At 37.8% G+C, this 22,593-nt stretch overlaps 2 protein-coding genes across 3 annotated transcripts; both read right to left on the reverse strand.

The window, feature by feature from the left end:
- Nucleotides 1-9,226: 9,226 nt before the first annotated feature.
- Nucleotides 9,227-14,771, reverse strand: LOC103996198 (MND1-interacting protein 1). Its single transcript, XM_009417061.3, has 2 exons — nt 13,052-14,771; nt 9,227-10,105 (listed from the first exon to the last, which is right to left on the reverse strand). The coding sequence occupies exons 1-2, from the start codon at nt 14,678-14,680 to the stop codon at nt 9,587-9,589; spliced, it is 2,148 nt and encodes a 715-aa protein (XP_009415336.2). The 5' UTR covers nt 14,681-14,771; the 3' UTR covers nt 9,227-9,586.
- A 1,016-nt stretch (nt 14,772-15,787) lies between these two features.
- Nucleotides 15,788-19,602, reverse strand: LOC135585299 (uncharacterized). Of its 2 annotated transcripts, none has more exons than XM_065093448.1 (5): nt 19,443-19,602; nt 17,754-17,886; nt 16,725-16,818; nt 16,154-16,234; nt 15,788-16,063 (listed from the first exon to the last, which is right to left on the reverse strand). In XM_065093448.1, exons 1-5 carry the CDS (start codon nt 19,480-19,482, stop codon nt 15,923-15,925), a joined length of 489 nt encoding a protein of 162 aa, XP_064949520.1. In that variant the 5' UTR covers nt 19,483-19,602; the 3' UTR covers nt 15,788-15,922. The 2 variants fall into 2 exon arrangements, with proteins under 2 accessions (XP_064949520.1, XP_064949519.1); XM_065093447.1 differs by having other exon boundaries at nt 15,788-16,060; nt 19,443-19,593.
- Nucleotides 19,603-22,593: the final 2,991 nt, after the last annotated feature.

A 22,593-nucleotide genomic window follows, 5' to 3' on the forward strand; every position in this document is an offset into this window, starting at 1 on the left:
TATATATTGGCATGGGCAGGGTTTCCTGACTTACATGTCTTTAGCACATTTGGTCCTCCCTCTCCGCATGGTGAATTTACCTTGGTATGGGTCAAGTTTCTCAAATCACACCTCAAGCATATTTGGCCTTACACCTCCATCATGGTAAATTTACATTGGAGCGGGTTGGATTTCCTAACTCACATGCCTTCGGCACACCTATCTACTATAGTAGATTTGAAGTCTGTCATGGTAGGTTTCAAGTCCTCTCTTCGTCATAGTGGATTTTGGATCTCCCCGTTATGGTGGCCTTCGAGTTCTTGTTCTATTATGGTAGATTTCAAGTCTTCTCTCCATTGTGGTAGGTCTCGAAATTTTCTGCCATCATAGGCCTCTTAGGATTTGCTCCTAAAGGGACACTTGTCTTGATCGTGAAAGGAGAGAGATTAGTCTCCTCCTTATAAATTCTCTCCCCCATAAGGTGGAATTCATTCCTCTATTTGAGCCTCTAGATTTCAGAGTCTTCGGAGCCTTGGTAGTTCTCAACCTCGGCCCTAGGGCCTCCTTAGGTGTATCTCCTCCCTTGCCCCAATGCCTAATAAAGTAGGTTAATCTTCGATCCTTCATCTCGGCATTAGTTCTACTCTTTTTTCTTAAGTCAGGATGTCTCTCCTCTCTTGTACAAGTTCTTCCTAAACCTCTAGTCACTAGTCGATCTAGTCTTAAGTCAGGATGTCAAGTCCTCTTCTAATTCACCCAAACCCTCTCTTAGTGTTGATTCATTCCTAACAGATATCTTCCATGTGATGACTTAAATATTTATACTTTTGTGCTATTCCCCTCTTTTTGCCTATAATAAAGGGGGAGAAAATAAATGATGAATATTTGGTATCATATATGAAGTGATAAATACTTAAAAATATTAATATCTTAGCATCATAAATGTTATGCCCAAAATAATGTATCATGAATGCTTGAGTATTAAGTATGATATGCCCATAGTGATGATTGATTTATTTTGATCGTATGCATGAAGTAAGGATGAAATGTAAGATTTTGAAATTATGCATATTTTAATTTGAAACTATAATAATGCACAAACATATTAAATTAAGAATGATACTTTATCGTTATCATGATTTAAAAATTGATGTAAAGGGAAAAGAATTAGAACATTGTGTTATTCCCTTCTATTTGACAATAACAAAAGGGTGGTAAAATTTGTTAGCTTGCATGATGTAAAACTTGCTAAATTTGCTATGTTACAAATTGTAAAGAAAAAAAAAAAACTTGCTATGTAGTAGAATTGCTAGCTTGCAATCTCACGAGAAGCAAAAGTGCTATCTCAAGAAGCATAACTTGCTAACTTGCAAAGGAAACAAAAATTACACTTCTTAGAAAAAAAAAAAAATACTAGCTTGCATAATGATAAAACTAGATATTATATTTATAATGTAATGATTTGAAATTATATATAAAAAATTTGCTAGTTGCACTTCTCCTTTTTGTTAATGACAAAAGGGGAGAAGTCATGATGACAATCATGCATGGGATGATGTACTTCGATATTTTGATTATTCATGATTTTATGTTGCATTCAATGATATGATTAATTAGTTCTTTCAATATTCATGATGCATGCAATGGTATAATACTTATAATTATATGAATTATAAAGTTCTATCAATACGGCATATTAATAAAGGGAGTTAAGGTTAATTCCGTCATCAATTGGTTGTCATCATCAAAAAGGGGTAGATTGTTGAATCTCGGATTTTAATGATGAAACTAATTGATACTGTTTATGATTTGATCTGTATTTTGAGTGACGTAAGAAGCTTCGATCACGAAGAGATAATTAAAGTAGGAATAATCATGTTAGGCCATAGTGAAACATGTTAGAAGATTGGACGTCGAGCTTCAAATTTAGCATTGATTGCGTCCTCAGATGCCATAGTATATGACTCCAAATCTGTGATGTTAAGATTTCTCTTTTGTTGACGGGTTAAAGGCATGTATAGGTTTGATAGAAATCAGTGAAAGTTTGCTGCAGAATTGTGTTGTCTTGTAAGAGCAGAATTAACGTCGAAGAAACAGCGGTTTCTCGATGAAATCTCCACAAAAAATTTGAGAGATTTGAGGAGGGAATTGACAGCAATATCTCAGTTTATATGACAGCAAGGATGTCCAATTTAATCAAGAAAATTTCGGCAGTAACAGCAAGAAAATTGGTGTAAGTTACGATAGCAGAATTCTCGTCGAAAAATTTCAGCAACTTACGATGAAATTTGCAGCAATATAGGAACGAATTTTTTCCATGGGTTCAGGCATCGACCAAGAAGAGCAAAAATTACATCAAGGAAATTAGAGTTGCGGAGGTCAACTAGTTGATTGGGCAATAGGCCACAAGAGGGGACGATGCGCCAAAGATTCGGACGAAACGTTGATGTACCAATGACATGCCTGACAACATTTGATTCAAGCTTTGTAATAATTGTCTAGATCGAAGTAGGTTTTAGGTGTAATTAAGTTGAAATTGGGCCAACTCAATTAGGGGCCAATTAGGCCCAAGTTTTGGTTATGTTGGGCTGAGTGAAAGACCTAAACAATTACCCAAACTAGTAGAACTGTCGATAGCATAGTCTCCGAGATTGTGTCAGGTGGTGGTACCACCTAGACTCAGTCTCCAAGACTGTCAAGCGATGGTACCTCTAGTCTAGGCAGTGGTGCTATCTAGACATAGTCTCCCAAGTGGTGGTACCGCCTAGTGTTAGTGCTACAAGTGATGGTACCCTCAGCACAAGTGGTGGTACCGCCAGTACCCCAAAAATTGAGGATGAAATAATTTTAAGCTCCAAATTTTAATCCACTTGAGACCTATAAATATCCCTCTCATCCCTAGTTAACATACATAAGCACATAAAACTTAAAAGTGGGAAAACGTTGTAGAAATCACTATGAGAGATCCTCTTCTCTAACTCTAAGTTTAGAATTATATTTAGGGAGGAGTGAGTACTTATAAAAGGTTGTCTCCGTGAAAAGGAGAAGAGAGGTGTAAAAGGGTAGTTAATCTTCACCTATTGAAAGAAGATTATTAGTGGATATTGGTGGCCTCGACGGAAGAGGAATCGATAGAGTGGATGTAGGTCATGATGACCAAACCACTATAAAAATCAGGTTTGCATTTATTTCTTACTATTTACCTTTATTACAAATGGAATTCTTACTTTCACTACGCTTCCACATGCTTTCAAGTTAAGCATTTCAGATATCGATTTTCATCGAATGAAAATATTTTTGAACCGATATCTTTTTTATCCGCTGTACTAATTTACCCCCTCCCCCCCTTAATGTCGACTCGATCCTAACATCACTAACATAGAGAACTAACTTCTCTTTTTTGATGATGCTCTCAACCTTCCTCAACATTTGAGGAGCTTAGGGAGAGTCACCTCAAGCTTGTTAATGTTAAAATTCATTATGAACTATGAAAAGGAATCTGAGAGGGATTGAAGTATAAGATCTACGTATAGGTTATTCTCTAGACTATTCTAAGACCCGTGAGCTTCTCTATCTACTCAATCATCTTAAGGACATGATTCTAAAGTGATGTCCCCTCAGTCATCTTTGGGAGTCATAGAGCCTAACATTTAACACTGAGCAAAAGTGGAATTATCTATATAATTCACGTAGTGAGCAATCTTATCTTCATTTGCTCCTTCCATAGGAACGAGCATAATTGTATCAAGGACATACGTGATTTTCTCTATCGTGAGAACAATTCTCAAGTTGTGGAGTCAATCCGTATAGTTTAGACTAGTGAGACGATTGAAAATTAGTATGCCACATAAGGGATTTGCAAGTAATATATTTCTGAAAAGTAAAGATGTAGTAGAAAATAAATAACATGTAGATTTTAAATTTAACAAAAATAATTAAGACATGGACTTTTATCTTAGTTTACTCCCACTATTTTCTCACGGAACACACGACACCATCCGGCATGTGAATCAAATATATCCAACATATTTCTAGTATAGATCAGGACACAATTGACATCTTAGTATGACCTCGGGGGATTTGACTAATTACACTAAGTCCAAAAGGTAGACAACTCTTGTCAATCATAACTCCTTATTATTCTCGTCCTATTTAGCCCCCAAACTATGACCTCGAGGGACTCAACCAACTATGATGTTTGATTAAGTCAGCACCATCATTACAATATGAGTTTGATTCGATGATACAACCTCAAAGGACTAAACCAAGCATACCATGTCCTCAAATCACTGATAACATCTCTATATCGTAGGCAATATCTTAAATACCAATATAGGTGAACCTCGAGTAACTCAACCAACTCAACCTATATCAAAAAATAATTTTTGCCTATAATGATGGAAGGCCACATGGGTCAATCTAATTACATCATGTTTGTAAAGACAATTAGATATACCTTCAAAGGACTTAGCTAAGCAAACCATGTCCTCAAGTCACCGGTAGCATTTATATATTGTAGGCAAGATCTCAAATTCCAATATAAGTGAGCCTTGAGAGACTCGACAAACTCAGCCTATATTAAAAAATAATTTATGTCTATAATGATGGAAGGCCTCGTGGGTCAATCGAATTACCTCACGTTTACCGACTTAATATTATTATTATAGAGATTTTTTTATTCGATTCGGTCTCATAGTTAAACATATCACATCATACACACACACATATATATGTGTGTGTATATATACACATATATATATACATATACATATATGTATATACATATATATATATATACATATATGTATATACATATATATATATACATATATATATATATATACATATATGTATATATATATATACATATATGTATGTGTATATATATATATATATACATATATGTATGTGTATATATATATATATATATATATATATATATATATATGTATATATATATATATGTATATATCTGTATATATATGTATATATGTATATATCTGTATATATATGTATATATATATATACATATATATATACTTATACATATATATACATACATATATATAAATATACATACATATATATACATATATATACATACATATATATACATACATATATATACATACATATACATATATATACATACATATATATATATATATATATACATATATATATATACATATATATATACATATATATATATACATATATATATACATATATATATATATATACATATATATATACATATATATATATACATATATATATATACATATATATATATACATATACATATATATATATATACATATATATATATATACATATATATATATACATATATATATATATATACATATATATACATATATATATATATATACATATATATACATATATATATATATACATATATATATATATGTATATATATATATATATGATCAAGCCTGAGCCAAAATATATTATCATTCACAAAATCTCTATGTGTGTCCCAATGCATCTCCATACCTGGTGATTATTCGTCTCGTCCTCATCGGTCCTCGGCACCTCCATACTCCCACTATACTTTCTCGTATAATTACAACTCAATTACATGCACACATGCCCAAATATGTACATATCATATATAAGAGAAACCTTGATCTTATCAAAGGAGATAAGGGAGATAGAAATGCATATCGGATTTAATAAGAGAGAGAGGGAGGCTTGTAGACCTCATTAATAATCACATACACATATCACACATAGTCCATGATCATTTGCTAACATCATACATCATATGTATATGTATATATCGGACTAACTAGGTAATAATTAATTAAATTCTTTAATTAATTTTGGATAACTCTTAATTAATTAGACTTGGATTAACCATTAATCCAATTTGGGAAACTCTAGTAAATCCATGGTGCAAGGTGCCCCTAGCGGCTAGGAAACCCTAGTTGCCTAGCACCATTGGACGGCTAGGAAACCCTGGCCGCTAGGGCTGCCCTCAACTAAACATCCCTTGGCTAGAACGAGAGTAACAAGGGCTACTCTCGGCCAAGGCTACAGGGCAACAATCCTTGTTGCCCTTTTCCTTGTCAAATCTAATGTTGACAAGTTTTTAGATGACTGAACACTTCATATGCCAAAAACTACGCTATTCTAATCTCAAATCGGTGAAAACACAATTAGTTAACAAGAAAACTGATTCTACATAGTATGTAGTTAATAATCAATCATCACATGAGCAACCTAGCTCTGATACTACTATTGAAAAACCTTAGGGAGAATCACAAGTGCAAAAAATAAAAATAAATTTTGATTTTTCAAAATGGATTTATCGGATCGTCGTGTAATGATCGAGAGCGTAAAACTCGAGAAACCGAAAATCGCATAAGGGGTGTGAGATGTTCTCACCTAGAGGAACTCGTATATCCCCTAAGATCACAAATCATAGTCAATGAATGAAGGAGCTCTCACGAACTCCTCTCTAGCTATGATCCACACGATGGACATAGCAACAATGCACCTCCTCGTACAGTGCATTCTTTTCTCATAATTGCACACCACCATGCAATAGCAAACAAGGAGGGATTGGTCCCTCTTGCTATCCTCTCGCACTAGAGAGGGGGCTGACAGCTGGAGGAAGAAGGGGGAAATAGATGAGGAGGGTGGCGACTATAGGGTATGATCATCTGTTGACACTCAATTACCTTTGTAAGGTTGGTTGTCATTCCCAATGACTGCCTATACTAGATTTGGAACTTCCAGACCTATAAGTCTGATATCAAAGTACGGAGTATTCAAATAAGGTATTCTTGATATCTCAAGTCTAAGGACCAAAGACACAATTGGGACTAAAGAATCACTATTTGACGATGAGGTATCATTAACCATCTAACATTTTATAAGCATATTATTCAGTGAACTCATTCTCCAATAAGCACATACACTATATCTCTAGCATCCCTATACAAGCAACTATGAGACTAGTTGCCTCATCATATGGATGGGTATATAGTACACTAGTTTGTCCGGTTACCTCGATGTCCTTCTCGAGTAACCTATGGCCAGAAATATTTAGGATTTGTGTTTAAAAGTGAATTGGTCTCATTATCATGATATCATCATGATTCAATTTTCATTACATAGATTCAAGGACATCACAATATATATTCATCATATAACGTAAAGTGAGAAAATATCATTATTAATATTAACCAAAAAAGATTATGCAGTGTATCATACATATCATCACTCACATGATTGGCTTGTAGAGCACTAGTAACTAGTATGGTCATCAGGTGACCTCTCCAGCAATGACTAGAAAAGACAAGAGGGTTTGAGCCCTATTATAAAGGCTTGAGTCACGAGTAATAGATAGGCTTCTTTTGCACCTCGGATTTTATTAGTGAATGAAGTGACGAAGTTAGAGAGTCTCTTCCTCCCCTTGCTTAAGTTCGAGCAACATTACCGTCGATAGCCTTAAGCGTACATTTCTAAGTAGAGTTCAAACTCTTTTGTGAGCTAAGCAAAGGAGCCAACCAAGAGTGGCTTTAGATGAGTGCACCACTCTCGCACCGAGCCTCTCAGCATCATTAGGAACACATAGCACATTAGAGCATTCGAGATGCCACAAAGAGACATTTGGGTACGAAAGGTGATAGTGTGTTCAACCAAGTCGATACTATCGTCAAAGGCTTCCAGCGATGGGAGGCGAAAGTTGGTCGGAAATTGTTCCACTTGGATGTTCTAAGTGAATAGGATTCGAACCGAGGTGGGATCGACCAGATTCTCCCCCCTGGACTGTTGGAACTCCTGTCACATCTCGTCTAGGCATTAATCCATTTGCCTTAGTTGGACCCTCAAGGATGTTCCTTCGGCTAGTAGTTTTGTAGACCTCGAGCGATCCTGAGATGTTGGCATTGCATTAGTTGGGGGATTCCGATGAGTGCCAGTGGCAATTGAGGTGTCGACTGTGGTTGAGATGATGGCGCCACTTGTTGGGTTAACTACGGTAACATCAAGGTGATAGCTTACAGTATGCCTGTAAGCATCTGCACATGATGGGTGAGGTTTAGGAACACCTCAGTGAGGATGAGTAGGTAGCTCGAGTTCGTCCTTAGGGTTGAGGGGCCTAGGTCATTGTACAAATACCAATACCTCGCCCGTGTCCTCACTGAAGAGGACACATCCATATATGGGAACGATGATAGTTGCCCCCTATGTAAAAGAATCATGGGCTGGAGGTAGGGCCTCCTCGTTGGAGCATTCGTTGAGAGGATTGGTGAGTAGATATTTTTACGATATCAAACCCTCTTTTTAACACCAAAATATTAAGAGAAAATGTTATTGATGTCTTAGTCAGCTCGATATGGTTCAAACCCGTATGTGTAGGATTGTCTAAAGTGTCTTCAAGGTGAAAACGTTGAGCTCTCGAGGTGCTACCTGCACAAAAACCAAGGTCGAGAGAGGTTTTTCGACCCAATCCCTCTGACGCTCAAGTTAATAATCCAAGGTATATGAGTATGGATATAAGTAGTTAAGAGAAGTCATTCCCTTTCTCTGTGTTAAAGTAAACTTTTATTCTTGATCGTAAAGAGTATAAAGGAAGCTTGCGAGTATCTTTCTCCTCATAAATGATGAGAAAGAAACTTATGATTGTCTTTCTCGTCATGAATGACAAGAAAAAAAATTTGTGATTATCTTTCTCACTATAAATGGACAATAAGAAAGTTTCATCTTATCCTTTCTCATTCTGTGTCATATGATAGTGATGATTAGCCTCAATATATCCCTTTATCCTTTCTCATTCGGTGTCACTATCAGTGTCATATGATAGTGATGATTAGCCTCATTCGGTGTCATATGATAGTGATGATTAGCCTCAATATATCCCCTGTCAAGTAGAAACCAAAAAGGGTATCCACATTAGTACAAAATTGATTGGGAAATCATTTGTCCAACTAGAAATACCAGAGTTAGAAAAATTTTCATAAAAAATGAGTACAACTTGTTTGATTATTACGAAAAATAAAGGAGATACTTATTTTGTTATGGAAGACAACATACTTCGACTTGATCTCTTTCTGAAGAAATGGTTGACAGAATGAAAATAATGATGTGAACAGGTTATTTTTTTCATCTTTAAAAGAAAATATATATATGAAGAATAAAGGCAAATATTATTTTAAAGAATAATATGATGATAAAAAACCATAACCATGAGCACCAACGTGGAGCAGCGTTAAATCTCAAGTTTAGTACTTCGAGCTTGTAGAGAACACATTCAGAATACCTTCAATGGCACATCAATGCAACTCGAGAGCTTCAGTTACAAGAGATCATAGTGACATGACACAACACATCTCACCACTTTGCAGGATCTGATAAGCAGCATTCAACATTATTAAGATGTACCAGCCTTATCTAAACAAGATATAGACCAATGAACACCCAAAAGAAAACTGCCTCACATATTGCAACAGTTCCTCATTCAGCTTCAATTGCCAAAGTTTAGGATTTATTCAGCATGCAATAGGCACAACTGCTTAACCACGGCCTATCTGCAAATGCAAATGCTATGATCGACAGCATAAGCATGTATCTAAGAGCTGGCACCATAAACCCGTATCCTCTCCTCAATTCTGACACTGCAACAGGGGCAACTAGATTTGCCCTCCTTCTCATGCTCCTCATTGCAACTTCCGCACACAACCTGATGAGAACATGGTAGGAAGACAACTGAGACCTCATCCTTCTTGCAGATGATGCATGCTCTGCTGCGATTCAGTTTGTTGGAAGACTCTTGTTGTTTCTTGAGCCCAGTGAGTGCCTTCATGTTGGGTTCTTTAAGATTCTTAATATCTGCTGCATCTGCTGTCCTCGAAGCATTCGCTGATGGAGCAATCAGTGAATTTGATCCTGCAGATGCCTTGAGACGAGCAAGTTCTTCGTCAAGCCTCTGAACATCATCCTTGAGGCGTTGAAAATCTATTTCTCTTTTTCGCCGAAGTGCCTCATGTCTTCTGTTGGCATTTACTTTAGCTGCTTCTTTGAGTCTACGCTCCTCCTCAGCCAGTGCAATGGCTTCTTCCTTGGCCTTTATTTCTTGTTTCCACTTCATCTGCAAGTCAAAATTATTTTGATGTGAAAATTTGCAGCCAACTTTAGTATCCAGTGACAAACATGGTAACTTAAAGCCACTAATCAACTAAAGAGAAACAAAGACGTCTCTACCTATGATTTCAATTGTCCAGATCTCGAGGAGACAGTTGGTATACCATCACTACTGTGTGCTTAACTTAGGTAAAACGGATATGGCAGGATGGGAGAAAGAACAGAAGCACAGTAGGGAAAAAGATGTGAAATCAAAATTTCAACATTGGGCAAGGATGCCGAAGTTGGAACAGCACATGCTCATAATTCAATTGCTAATTGCTCCCGTACAGACAAGTAATAGTCGTGTGCCAAACATGAAAAGGAGAGTTGTCTTGTGTTTCAGATAAGTACTTAAAAGGAAAATTGTTTTGAGACACCATGTAAAAGATTACTGAGATCGAGAGTCTTCTCAGGCAGGTCTGCTAGCAGTGTAACAATCTTAAATGTTTGCAAGGAATAGTTTTGATTTTGATAATTTCCAACATGTCTTGTAGCATTATTGTAATCATGCCTAGTGTACAGGAACGGACTTATCATATCCAAATCTAAATCCTATTAAAAGACTGGGCTTTATCGCCCCTAAAACATAACCAGAATGAATAATTTGCTTTTAGTTCTTTTTTCTTAATAACATAAAAGTGAAATAATATTTGTCAGTGATAACAAAGAATTATCAATTTTAATTGCATGAAACACTTCTTAGAATAGTCAATAGTGTCAACCAGACACCCACCTTGCCTATAATTGAGCTTCTGCTAAGCAGCTTGGAATGTAGGTTAGGTCTGGTGAGGTTTTTGGCAAAATCATGCCTTGGATAATCTCTAACCTACTTCAATACGTTCTATTTGCACTTTCTACAGAAAATTCTTAACACACAAACTGCTTGGCCAATCATCACATCAACGCCATCTCAATGTGAAAAATCACACAAGGATCAACTTTTAGAACAAAAAGGAAAGAAATAAGTGGGAAGTGGAAGAGAAAGTATAAAGGATAAGGGGCATGCACTTTCTTTTTAGCAACATAATTCTTGTAATACATTCCATCTGACATGATCTTAAAATAGCAAGGTTACAACTATTTCTGAGAAAACAACAACATCAACCCCCATTTTAGGCTCTCTCAATTGCAATTTCCTATCTAGAATGCATGTCCTTTTAAGGACTCTTCTGGATAGAATTTATGCAAGTAATGATAGACCCTTAAACAACTTTAGCATCTTTTCCTTGTCCATTTGGATAACTCATAAGCCAACTCTGAGAAAAGCCTTAATATAAAGAAATTAGAGATCTATACAATTATTTGTCTTGATCCTAAATCTAGACTAAGTTCTGTCCCAATATAGCTATGTCAACTTTCTTTTGTCATAAGGATTGTGCCCAATAATCTTCAGAGTTAAATCCATTTCAACCACCACCAAACCCAAATCAAAAAAAAAAGAGGAAAGAAAGAAAAAAGAAAGAAGGACCATGCCAGAGCCACTGCTAGCAACATAATGAGATTTTTCAGGCAACCTAAAGTTCTAATATATTTCCTATGCAAGGACCAGAATTTCTTAATTTATCATATTATTTCCTTTTTAAAATCAAGTTCCTTCTTTTTCATTTTTCTAAATTACTTCTAAAGATTTTCATCTAATATCTGACAAATTTGACAATATAAGTATTCTATATGACAATTCAATCCAGACCAATCCAATCCAACTGTATCTCCAAAATACAGTGCCAGACCTAAAACCAATTCTATTCTTTGGCCATTGGCTTCGATATTGATGTGACACCCGATCCTCAACATAATCAGCTTCTCATTATCTCCATTGCAGCATAAACAACACCCACAAAAAATTCAATTTCCCTTTGGTATTTCTTTAATCATGAATTTAAAATGAGTATATCTTTAATCAGATTCAAAAATGCTTTTGAACATAGATGTATCAACCAGGTTTCTCACAGTTGATTCGTCGATCCTTGAAGTATCTCACAGAGTCATACATGTTCAGAATTTTCTTCAGTTTTATATTATAGTGCTGAAATTTCTTCTCATCCTCTGCCACTATCAAGATCTTCTTCAATCATTCAACTTTGCCCATTCATGCATCTTTGTATTGCCTTTATAACCAAATTAATATTTACATTATACTTCTCACAAGTACACATGAACGTTAAATCAATAGTTATGAGACTGGTCATATTAAAATTTAACTGACAAGCTGCAAGGAAGAATATATTCCAAAAAGAAATTTACATAGGACTACAGTATGATATCGTCTAAGAAAACAACAGCTGGAAAGTTCACTTTTCTCAGGTCAGGAATACAATTGTTAGATAGTTAAAGCATCACAATCTTAAACTGACTTTGTTTTATATTTACTAAATTAATACACAACAATTTTTTTGTTATAAAATTAATTTTGACTTCTAGCAATTTAGACTTAGGCCAACTATAACTTTCAGGATCTACAGGATTTCAATCAACAGGTCATAATATAACAAAATCAGATCTAAAGTTGACTCATGGACATGCCTGATTTCTGATGGATTATCAAGGTATCTTGGCAAGGACAACAACTCATGACTCAAGCCTTTTGTTTCATTGCAGGAAGCAACATAATCAGGCAAAAGTTCAGGGCGCCATAAAACCCTTAAGAGTAGATCTACACCCCATGTATAGCTTGGTGAATACTCGACCATATCACAAGAAATCCTTTTGTCTTCCTTGTGTTCCTACAAAACATTCTAACATGTTCTCTGCCCCAAATTAAAAAGAAAAATATTTGGTCTTCATCATCTCAAACATGCAAGAAAATAGTAACCAATCAATAAAACAGCATTGTAATGCTACTCAACACCACAAAATAAGAAATTTTAAAACAATAATGAAATGCAAATTAATGTGACATTTTCATGCATACCTCGTATTCCTTTGTTGCAGCCTTGACTTCATCCAACTCCTGTTGCATCAGCCTGATCTTCTTCTTCTCCTCAGCAATTTCCTCCTGCATCTTCTCCCTCTGTTTCTCCCAGGCCACCAGCTTTTTAAGGCATTTCTTCTCCCTCCTCGTCACCTCCGTACATGTCCTTGAAGACTCTGATGCACTCAGTTTTGATGCCTCTATTTCAGCTCTTATCTCTGCATTTTCTGTCTCCAGCCGCCGGACTACAGCATTTGCTCGGTCCACCTGCCCACTTACCTTCTTCAATGCATTTTCCATCTCAGTTAGTCGCTTCATGGTTGTGTCCTCCAATGCCTGCTTCCCCTTCTTCAAGCGCTGGTTTTCCTCCCTTTCCATCCTCAGCAACCTCAGCTCTGTGAGGTCATTGCTCAGCTTGCGAGCAGCCTGCAGTGCCTTCTGTTGAGCCCACTCCTTGCGCTCCTTCACCTGGGACTCTAGCTCCCGAATTTGGCGAATGACATCCAATATCATCTCTTTCTTGGGATCCTCAGTGCCATTGTCATCTAGACTCATGCTTTCCAATGCCTTCAGCACAGAATCAACGACACCAATGTCTGGGGAGTCATTCTCCACTCTAGCCGCAGAAGCAACAGCATTGACCTCCTTCGGTTGTTGCTGCCCCGTAGCCAAATCGGAGGTCTCTGGCTGTGGAGATGGCTTTATGAATGGGCGAAAACCAGAACCAGGAGGAAACGTGCAGGCATTCTGCCTCAGGGTGGACTTCAGAGAATGCAGGAGATCGTAGCACCTGGGATCAGCAACATCACTGACGCCGGTGGTGGCGGCTGCAGTGGCGGCCGCGTCATGAAACTTGCAAAGACTAGCAGTTTGAGTAAACTCGCCGGCATCACCGCCAGCGGTGGCTGGGGCGGCGGCAGGGACTCCGAGCGGGGCTAGGGTAGGGGCAGGATAGGTGGCGGCGGACGGTGGCAGCGGCGGTATCTCAATGGTGCTGGCGCGGCCCACGTGCAGCTCGCTCATCAGGAGGCACCACATCGCACCGCCACGAGTGAGAGTGGGGCGCACTTGCTGAAGAAGGCAGACCATCCCGGCGAGGGAGTACTCCTGGAGGTGGCGAAGGTCGGTGAATCCGTTGCCAGGCACGGCGGAGGAATCCTGTTGGGGAGCTGCAGCTCTCACGGCCGCCGACTGAGGCAGCGGAGACTTGAGATGAGCGAGGGCGTTGTGGAGGATATTGGAGAGCACATCCATCGATCCGTAGCAGTGGCCGCTGCAGAGGATGGCACGGAGCGCCGTCTCCTCATCGTAACCCAGAGAGACGAGCCGCGAGAGCGCCTCCTTGTAGATGAAATCAAGGTTCTTAAGGAGGATCTCCTCCAGCTGCTCCTCCGTGCAGTAGCCCCATCCGGCATCGTCGTAGCCGGCGGGGGCAGGGATAGGACTAGAATTCGAGCCGGCGAGGCCGGGGTCAGGATCGGCCGCGGAAGCTGCGGGGTGGACAGGGAAGGAAGGGGCGGCTGCCGGGGCGCAAGGGGCCTCTGGGGGGGCGGACTCCAGCGGGTGCTTAGCAGCGCGGCGAGCCCTCCGACCGCCCCGGAGCGATTTATCCCTTCCGTTGCTGCCCATCGGGGACGGGGGGATCGATCGGCGAGGGGTAAGATGTCGATCGGGGGGTCGACGGGTTTTGGTTTTTTGAGGGGGGTGGGGGGGAGGGTGAAGATGGGAAGAGTGAGGAGTGCTGGGTTGGGGAGTTTGGTGGCTCGGGGAAGCAGCACGTCAGCGGACGAAAGCTGTGCCTCGGTGAGCCCCGTGGGCCGTTGGATCGGTTGATGGGATGTGTTGACGGTGGATGATGAACGTTAGGCATATGTTTGGCATTGTTCATGGAACTCACTTCTTCGACCAATTCAAGATTGGTTTGGAAATATATGATAGTGATTTAGATGGGGAAAAAAACGTGAACATATTATATATATATATATATATATATATATATATATATATATATATATATATATATATATATATATATATATATATATGTTTTGTGTATTTTTAATTAAGCACTATGTGGACGCAAATGGTAACTATTGGTACACAAAATTCACTTAGAAATAATGCTGATACTATCTACTGCACTTTTTATGGATCCATTAGGTAATTTAGCATGAATTGCTTTGATGCGTCTTTGATTTCACATTCCTATTGTTTCAATGGTCAAGAAACTGAGAATTGAGACCTAATCGTGCAACTCCTATACTTGGAAGAACAAGGTACTAATTAGCTAACAGACTTAACTGAACAGCTCTATTAAAGCTCTAGTCTCCATCTAATCTTGGAGCTCTTCTTTGTCCAACTATCTTTTCTAGTCCGTGCTGTGATTAGAATATCTAGAAAACAAATGTAAATACACATTTCATGATCCTGTTATTATTAAACACAAGAATAGCTTGTGATGCAATCGGCTGCAGCAAATCTTCTTTCTTGAAACAACAAGATAATGCCACGTACTTGATCCCCATTTTTTCAATTGTCAGGCTTCACCAAGTAGCGAGCAGAAGTAATTAAGATGCGGTACTAATGTCAATTTATAATATTGATCATACATATATTCCAACATACAGGTATATATAAAGCATCTTACTGGGCGAAAGCCAACACAAAACTGTCTCCAACCATCTACGAATCCTGGGTGAAATTGTAGTCGGAAAAAAACCCCACAATTCAAGTTCAGAGACAAAATCCATGATGCATAACACAAAGACAAAGTGGTCCGTAATACATCTAGCCAGGGGACATAAAACCCTTTTATGATGCAATTACATATTTAGAAGCAACTAAAGTTCAAGGAGATAGCAGAAGGAATTACTACATCGCAGCTTCCACTTCAGAGTCGGCTTCAACAGATTCCGTCACCTCAATGTTCCGACCTCTTAAGCGAGAAGAGACATTGTCGATTGCATTATTCAGCTGGCTGATCTTTGCATTCAGCGTTTGTCGTGTCCTCTGCTATCAGAATCGAAGTACAGAATACCATTAGAAAGAGTCATGTCTATGTATTAATTGTTAGCAATACAAGCTAATTGATTTATTTGTCACCTCTAGGCCATCGTCATAATATAAAGGTCGCTTGGCCTTCCGGAATCCATGTTCATCTTCATTCAGCAATGATCTCCTTATCTGCACGACAGCCAAAAAGAAGCCATGTTTCAACCACTGCTTGGTTAGAACTACTAACAAGAAACAAATTTAAATATCAGCACGATGTAAAACCATCTAGCAGTGATGCTGTTTAGAAAGAACTTCACAAGAAAGAAGACCATGAAGTTACAGATAATAGCATCAAAAAGTTTTGAACAGATGTATCTAAGACCCAAGCATCTAGTGTAACAAGGAACAAAGACAAAAGAATCAACTACTTATTCCGTGGTAACCTTAGTTTAGTCCCACACCAAATATGGGAGAAGATTTGAATGGGTTTATAAGGACTAATGGATATACAAATATTAACTTAGACTTAAGTAATTTGGACCATGTGGTTCTAGGCTTATGTTAGTAGGTTAGCTATCCCATCACCTGAGTCCTCCAATACATTAACATAAATTTAGAATGCTTTAAAAAAAAATAGAAAGTGAAATTTATAGAATTTGCTCTATAAACGGGTTATCACCTGTGGAGCAAATACATAAGCCAGTGTTCCAAAAATAGCTCCTCCTAAAAGAAAACCTGTAACAAAATCACCACCTCCACCTTTGGAACTATCACTGCATGTTCATAGAAAAGTTCACATTAGTGTAAACCATAATCGAACCCGACATGACCGAGATACATAAGATGGAAAGGAAACCAGAAACATATCTTATGATCCTAACATAAAGTTAAAATAATCAAGTTAACAACAGGCATGCATCACACCATCATGTATGCAAAGAATGATGATAAAGATCTCAATGAGGCATCCCCAAGTGGTGCTAAATCCACTTAGGTGACCAATTTGTGACAAGGACCATGTCCTCAATAATAGAATCAAATTATCTTGTCATCTGAAAAGATCACCAATAAGTACAAACCAGAGGAAGCAACAAGTAGTAGGTTATTACTCAATCAAGGAGATTTCAACTAAACTATTGAGCTGAACATCACTTTAATTGGATCTACAGAATGGACCTCCTCCTTTCACATCAGCAAAAGTAAAATTAAAGAAAAAAATAAGACAATCACTAGATAAACAGAATAAACACAACATGTGTGTTTCTGTTCTCACTGAAGAATCATAACGATCAGCACTAGACAGACAATTTAAGTACTAGATGAAATCAGATTGGTATACCAACAGTGTATGAGCATTAAGTCAGTATATACCAATGCTAAGAACATAAACAAACATATTCTAATTCTACACAGACCATGTAAACTTAAAAATAGAGAAGAAGACTGATATTTCTACAGTAGTCAAGGCAACCAAGAAAACCATGCTTCCCGGCCAATGTATTGGTACTACATAACAAAATTCTAGCTATAGGTACAAGTGTTTTCCTAAAAAGCAGCTACAGTAACTATCATAACTCCACCCAATTCCAACCCTCCCAAAAATGAAAGGGAAAAAACAAGAAAAGCAATGAGAGATCAGATCATAACTTCATAAGCATCAGTGGGAATTGATTTCTGAGGAATTCAGGCGGCATGGACCGACAATTACCTGTGCTCAGCATGGACAGACAAATTTGGGCGGCATTTTAGCAACTTTGATTTCTGAGGAATAGCCAATCGAGATTGATAAGATTTGAGCTTCTCATTCTGCAACCTCAACTTTGTTGACTGAGCTACGCTGCCTAAGGCAAAGAGAAAATCATAGCATAATAAACTTTAAGCAGACATTCAGACACTAATCTAGACACTAATCTATTCATAACTCCAAATAACTCAACTTCATGTTGTTCCTTCAAGGAGATGATAACATTGAGAATGATGAATAACAATAACAAAGAGATTGAACGAATAATGTTGCTCGAGTTTTGGACACAAACAGAAGCCAAATTAATAATACAAGTCCTTACTTATAATCATAGTTCATAGTTCAATTTGGATTCAAAAAGATAAGAAATTATTTGAACAAAAAATCATTTTCTTTTTGAAAAACTTTAACCAAAGTGCTTTTAGTTCTATAGTCCAAACAAAACCATACTGCTTGTCACAATCAGTTCAATTCGGTTCAGTTAGATAGTTTAGACCATATTGTGAACATCCAAGTCAACATAAAGAGAAACCCTTTCTTTAATATGTCATGCTTATAGACTTCGAATTACATCCAAATATCTACCACCTAAATAAAGCCATACGAGCCAATTAATACCGTCAATCACAAAGGATTATTGAATAGAACAAAATCAGGCACACAATCACCAAATTGACCTCCCATCCGATGTAGGATAAATTTAAGTCTGTTTAGAAATCATTTGATATTGCTCGATGCTCGCTAGAAAAGACAACCAGCTACTAGTTGGAAGATATTTTCCATCAGTTTGGAACCTAAATTCCCCAACAACAATTAGGAAAATAAGTAAACTACTGGACCTTCTTGCATCATGTGCAATCCCTAGACACTTCCATTTTCAAGTATAAAGGTTTTGTGTTTGCCACTTTTGCAGCAGTGTAAGTCTATCAGCTAGAATTCAATTTAAGATCTTAGTTAACACCTTGGATTAAGGTATACAAGTTGAATATAGTCCTTTATAAGGTGGGTTAATTCACAATGTCTCGGTCAACACAGCCTATGAAACCCTTCTAAATGCCAAATGACACATCGAATCTTGTCGTTTTTACATGGCAAAGTGTTCGCTGGAACGCTGGAAGGAAAAAAGTTCAGGAATGTATGCTCCTCCTCAAAACCATCTTCCGTTCAATTACGTCTCTAACATCAAAACCTATTGAGTGCCCTACTCAAAGTTAGAATTTTACAGAACTCATAACAATAAACCCACCATTAAAGTAAGGAAAATCAACCAAAATTGACGAAATGCTGGGATAAAAATCAATAAAAAGCATCTTACACTAGGTCAAGAATCACAATCCAAGAACTTGGAGCTAAACGAACGGCCTAGATAACTCAACCAACGAGTCGTCAATCAACATTTACAATACCGGCAAACCTAAGGGACACAGTTAACTCCAGAAAGAACGCCATTCGCTGCGATCCCACAACACATCGCGACACTTCAAGAATCGACAACGATTCCTACCCTAGAAAATTAAGATAAGCATGGATCGATCGAAGAACCCTAGCCTTTCGTAACCCAAATCGAATCAGTCCGATGGGGCAACAAAATCAAACGTATGAAGCCAAGAATCTGCACAGAAGTTGGACTCGGAGAAAGGAATCAGGTCTCACCGGTGACGAAGGGAGTCGTCAAGGAGGTCGCCGTCGCCATGGGGTGGGGGAAGAGAGACGGCGGAATGAGGGCTCCTGGCCCTGTAGCCTTTTCACTGGGAGGGCTATGAAGGTGAAACTCGACAGTTCCAAAAATATCCTTACTACAGAGGCCGAGAAGATCAATCAAATAAGATCTTAACCGTGGGATAGTGTTTGGACGGTAAAATCGCTATGGACTTATGAGTAATTTTGGATGAAGACAGAGGCCAAACGAAGAAATAAATATTTCTGATAAGACTGGTTAGCTTCGATGATAACTATGCGTGTCGCTCGGATCTTTTCGTTTGAAAAGAAAAATTGGAACTCACCACGAATAACGGCACCCGAAATTTCTACTCTCAACGACTCGAGGGTCCACCTGTGGGACCAACTGAATTTCCTCTAGTTACCACAAAGGTGTGAAAAGCGGGTAGAAATAATGATTTAGGCCCAGCCTGGAAGAGCAAATGTAGCCCGTAAACCCGGTCCGGCGCGCAGACCGGCCCGAATCGACCCGTAATAAGCCTGGGATTAGCCCATAAATCTGAATCATAAACACTATCGACTTGTCATGCATGATTACATGACTAAATTGGTCCCGATATTGATTAGACCAGAAATAAAAGTAATGTAGGACGATCTACAGTCATGTTTAATATGATGAGAAAATTGGATGAGTGGTGGGAAAGGTATTAAAGAGAGAGAAGACAACTGTACAATGCTTACTAAACATACACAGCATTTTCATAACTGCGCATTCACTCAAATTATTTTTTCTAATTATATATTAAAAATATAAAAATATATTTTCAAATGTGACTTAAATAGATTAATTCTTCTCGGCGCAAGGTGTTGGGTTGACAACCCATATTCAGCCCAAAGTGGGCTTTATCATCCCACAGCTCATCTCCTTCTTAACTTAACCCTAATTTATATTAAGGGTATGGTAGAAGAAATAGAAAAAGGTAGCAAGGAGGTAGTTTTTGGTAGCCAACGGGATTCTAAAGAAAAGAAGAAGAACAAGACAGAAAAAGAAAAAAATAAGGACAATACAGAAAGAAAGATTGTCCTCGATTATCTAGTAGTGCTTTCATCTCATGTTAGATTAGATCTATAGTAGATTCGTGATTACCTAGGGAGAATTAGGAAGGATTTATATATTGTGCATAACGACGTGATCCTTGTATCTCAGTTATTCTCTTATGATTATTGTTAGGATTCTAAGCAAGAGATTGAGATTTGTATATTTATTATTATTATAGTAAATTATCTCTAGTTTATCCTGTGATTTTTATCCTTCACATTGAAGGGTTTTTCATGTATATCTTGATGTTTTATTTAATTTCGATGTGTGTTATGACCTGCTAGTATTTATTCATATATAAAAGTTTATTTCTCTTTATATCTAATCATAAGCATCACAGTATTTTGAGGCATTCTTGTAATTTGGAAAACATAGCTAAATGCATGATAATAATCACTGACAAAGGTTTTAACTTAACCATGGTTTTACTACTGATGTTTCCGTTTGAACATAGACAAACGAGAGTAAAGTAGCCAAAGTTGCAGAAGAATTCGCGCATAGAAATAAGCACGCATTATAAGTTTAATTGGTTCATGTAGTTCTTGGATTATTGTGCTGCTTAGCCCAATCTTATTACATAAATAATATGATTTTCTTTTGACAAAAGATAAATGATGAGGACGATAGATATATGGTTTATTTATCCTATAAATAAATTTATTAAGATTGGATTATTTTATAGATTAAATAAATTTAGTTCTTTGAATAATTATATTCATATTAGGAATCCAACCCAACAGAAATTAGACTGCTAAAAGATGTGGTTTTCTCATGGCATTAAGGCTGTGAAAGCAGGAAGCATGTTTTAATTGCTAAAACCCTATGCATATTTGTGATATTAATGTATAATAATAAACTTAGTGATGTTGCATTCCATAATTTAATGAAACAGTCAAAAACACAAACCTGTCATCTTCAAATTAAAGAAAAAAGTGAACCTGAAAGATCATCAGGGAAGAAATGAAGGACAAGAACTTTATTTTCCTTCTCAAAATCCAGTGATTTGACTCACATTAAAAACTTGACTCCAAAGAAATCGAGAGAGTAAAGTGGGAGGGCCATTAGCAGTTTCCAATGCCAACACCTTCTTGTAGAGGTGAGCCAAATGATGATGATGGTAGGGTCATTTCTTCTCTCTTTCATCTGTTGTCAACATCTCATCATGAACAAGGTATAGTGTCCTAATTCTTTAGTACCATCAAGCTCTGTAAACAACAACACATCGGTCACTGTTGACAGCTAAACTGGACCTGCATGACTGATAATTATTATTCTGTGCTCCTCAGTTTCAGCTGCAGCATGCAGTGCAATGATAACCCAGTTTTACTCCTCCCCAGAAGGAGAAGGATCTTAACCCCTCTCTCGTAGCTCGACTGCTACAGACTCTAGCAGTGACCTTCGGTGGCTACATACTTGGCATTCATGCTCCAACAATAATTCAAGTTGATCTGGTGGATGGGAACCCTGACACCGGACTCTGAGTTGTGTGTGTCTGCACTACGTTTCCATGCAATAATGTGGAGAACTTCTGATTGCTTCGCGCTGGGCCCAATTGTTTCATCTTCTCCACCTCACTTCTCCTCAGACTGTCATAATCTCTTATTTATCACGATGAATAATTAATTCATTAACCCATCGAACACCGGTAAGTATATTCAAATATTTGCCTAGATAATTACAATATCTTACGTTGGAAGGGTAAACCGAGGTGTCTTGTAATGAATTAGTGATCTGAATTAGATCTGAGCACCGACTGTCGGTTTGTCTGGGTATGAGACAAGGACTCGTATCTTGGGGTGGAGTTAACTAGATCTTCTTCTTCTTCGCTTTTGGATTCCATTTCTTTGTTCCTTTCTACTGAAAGGGAAAGCTAAAAAGATGACCAAACGGTCAATCCCACTGGATCTCACGGGCACCAATCTTTTGCAGATCTTTGACGCACTTACCACCGGTCGCAGGTTGAAGGAGGAGGTGAAGATTTCTCTCGTTCCTGTGCTTCATTTCTCTCTGTGACAAGACGCTTCCTTTGGAGGATAATGTAATGAC

The sequence above is a fragment of the Musa acuminata genome, chromosome BXJ2-1 (assembly GCF_036884655.1).
Source record: "Musa acuminata AAA Group cultivar baxijiao chromosome BXJ2-1, Cavendish_Baxijiao_AAA, whole genome shotgun sequence".
Taxonomy (NCBI): Eukaryota; Viridiplantae; Streptophyta; class Magnoliopsida; order Zingiberales; family Musaceae; genus Musa; species Musa acuminata.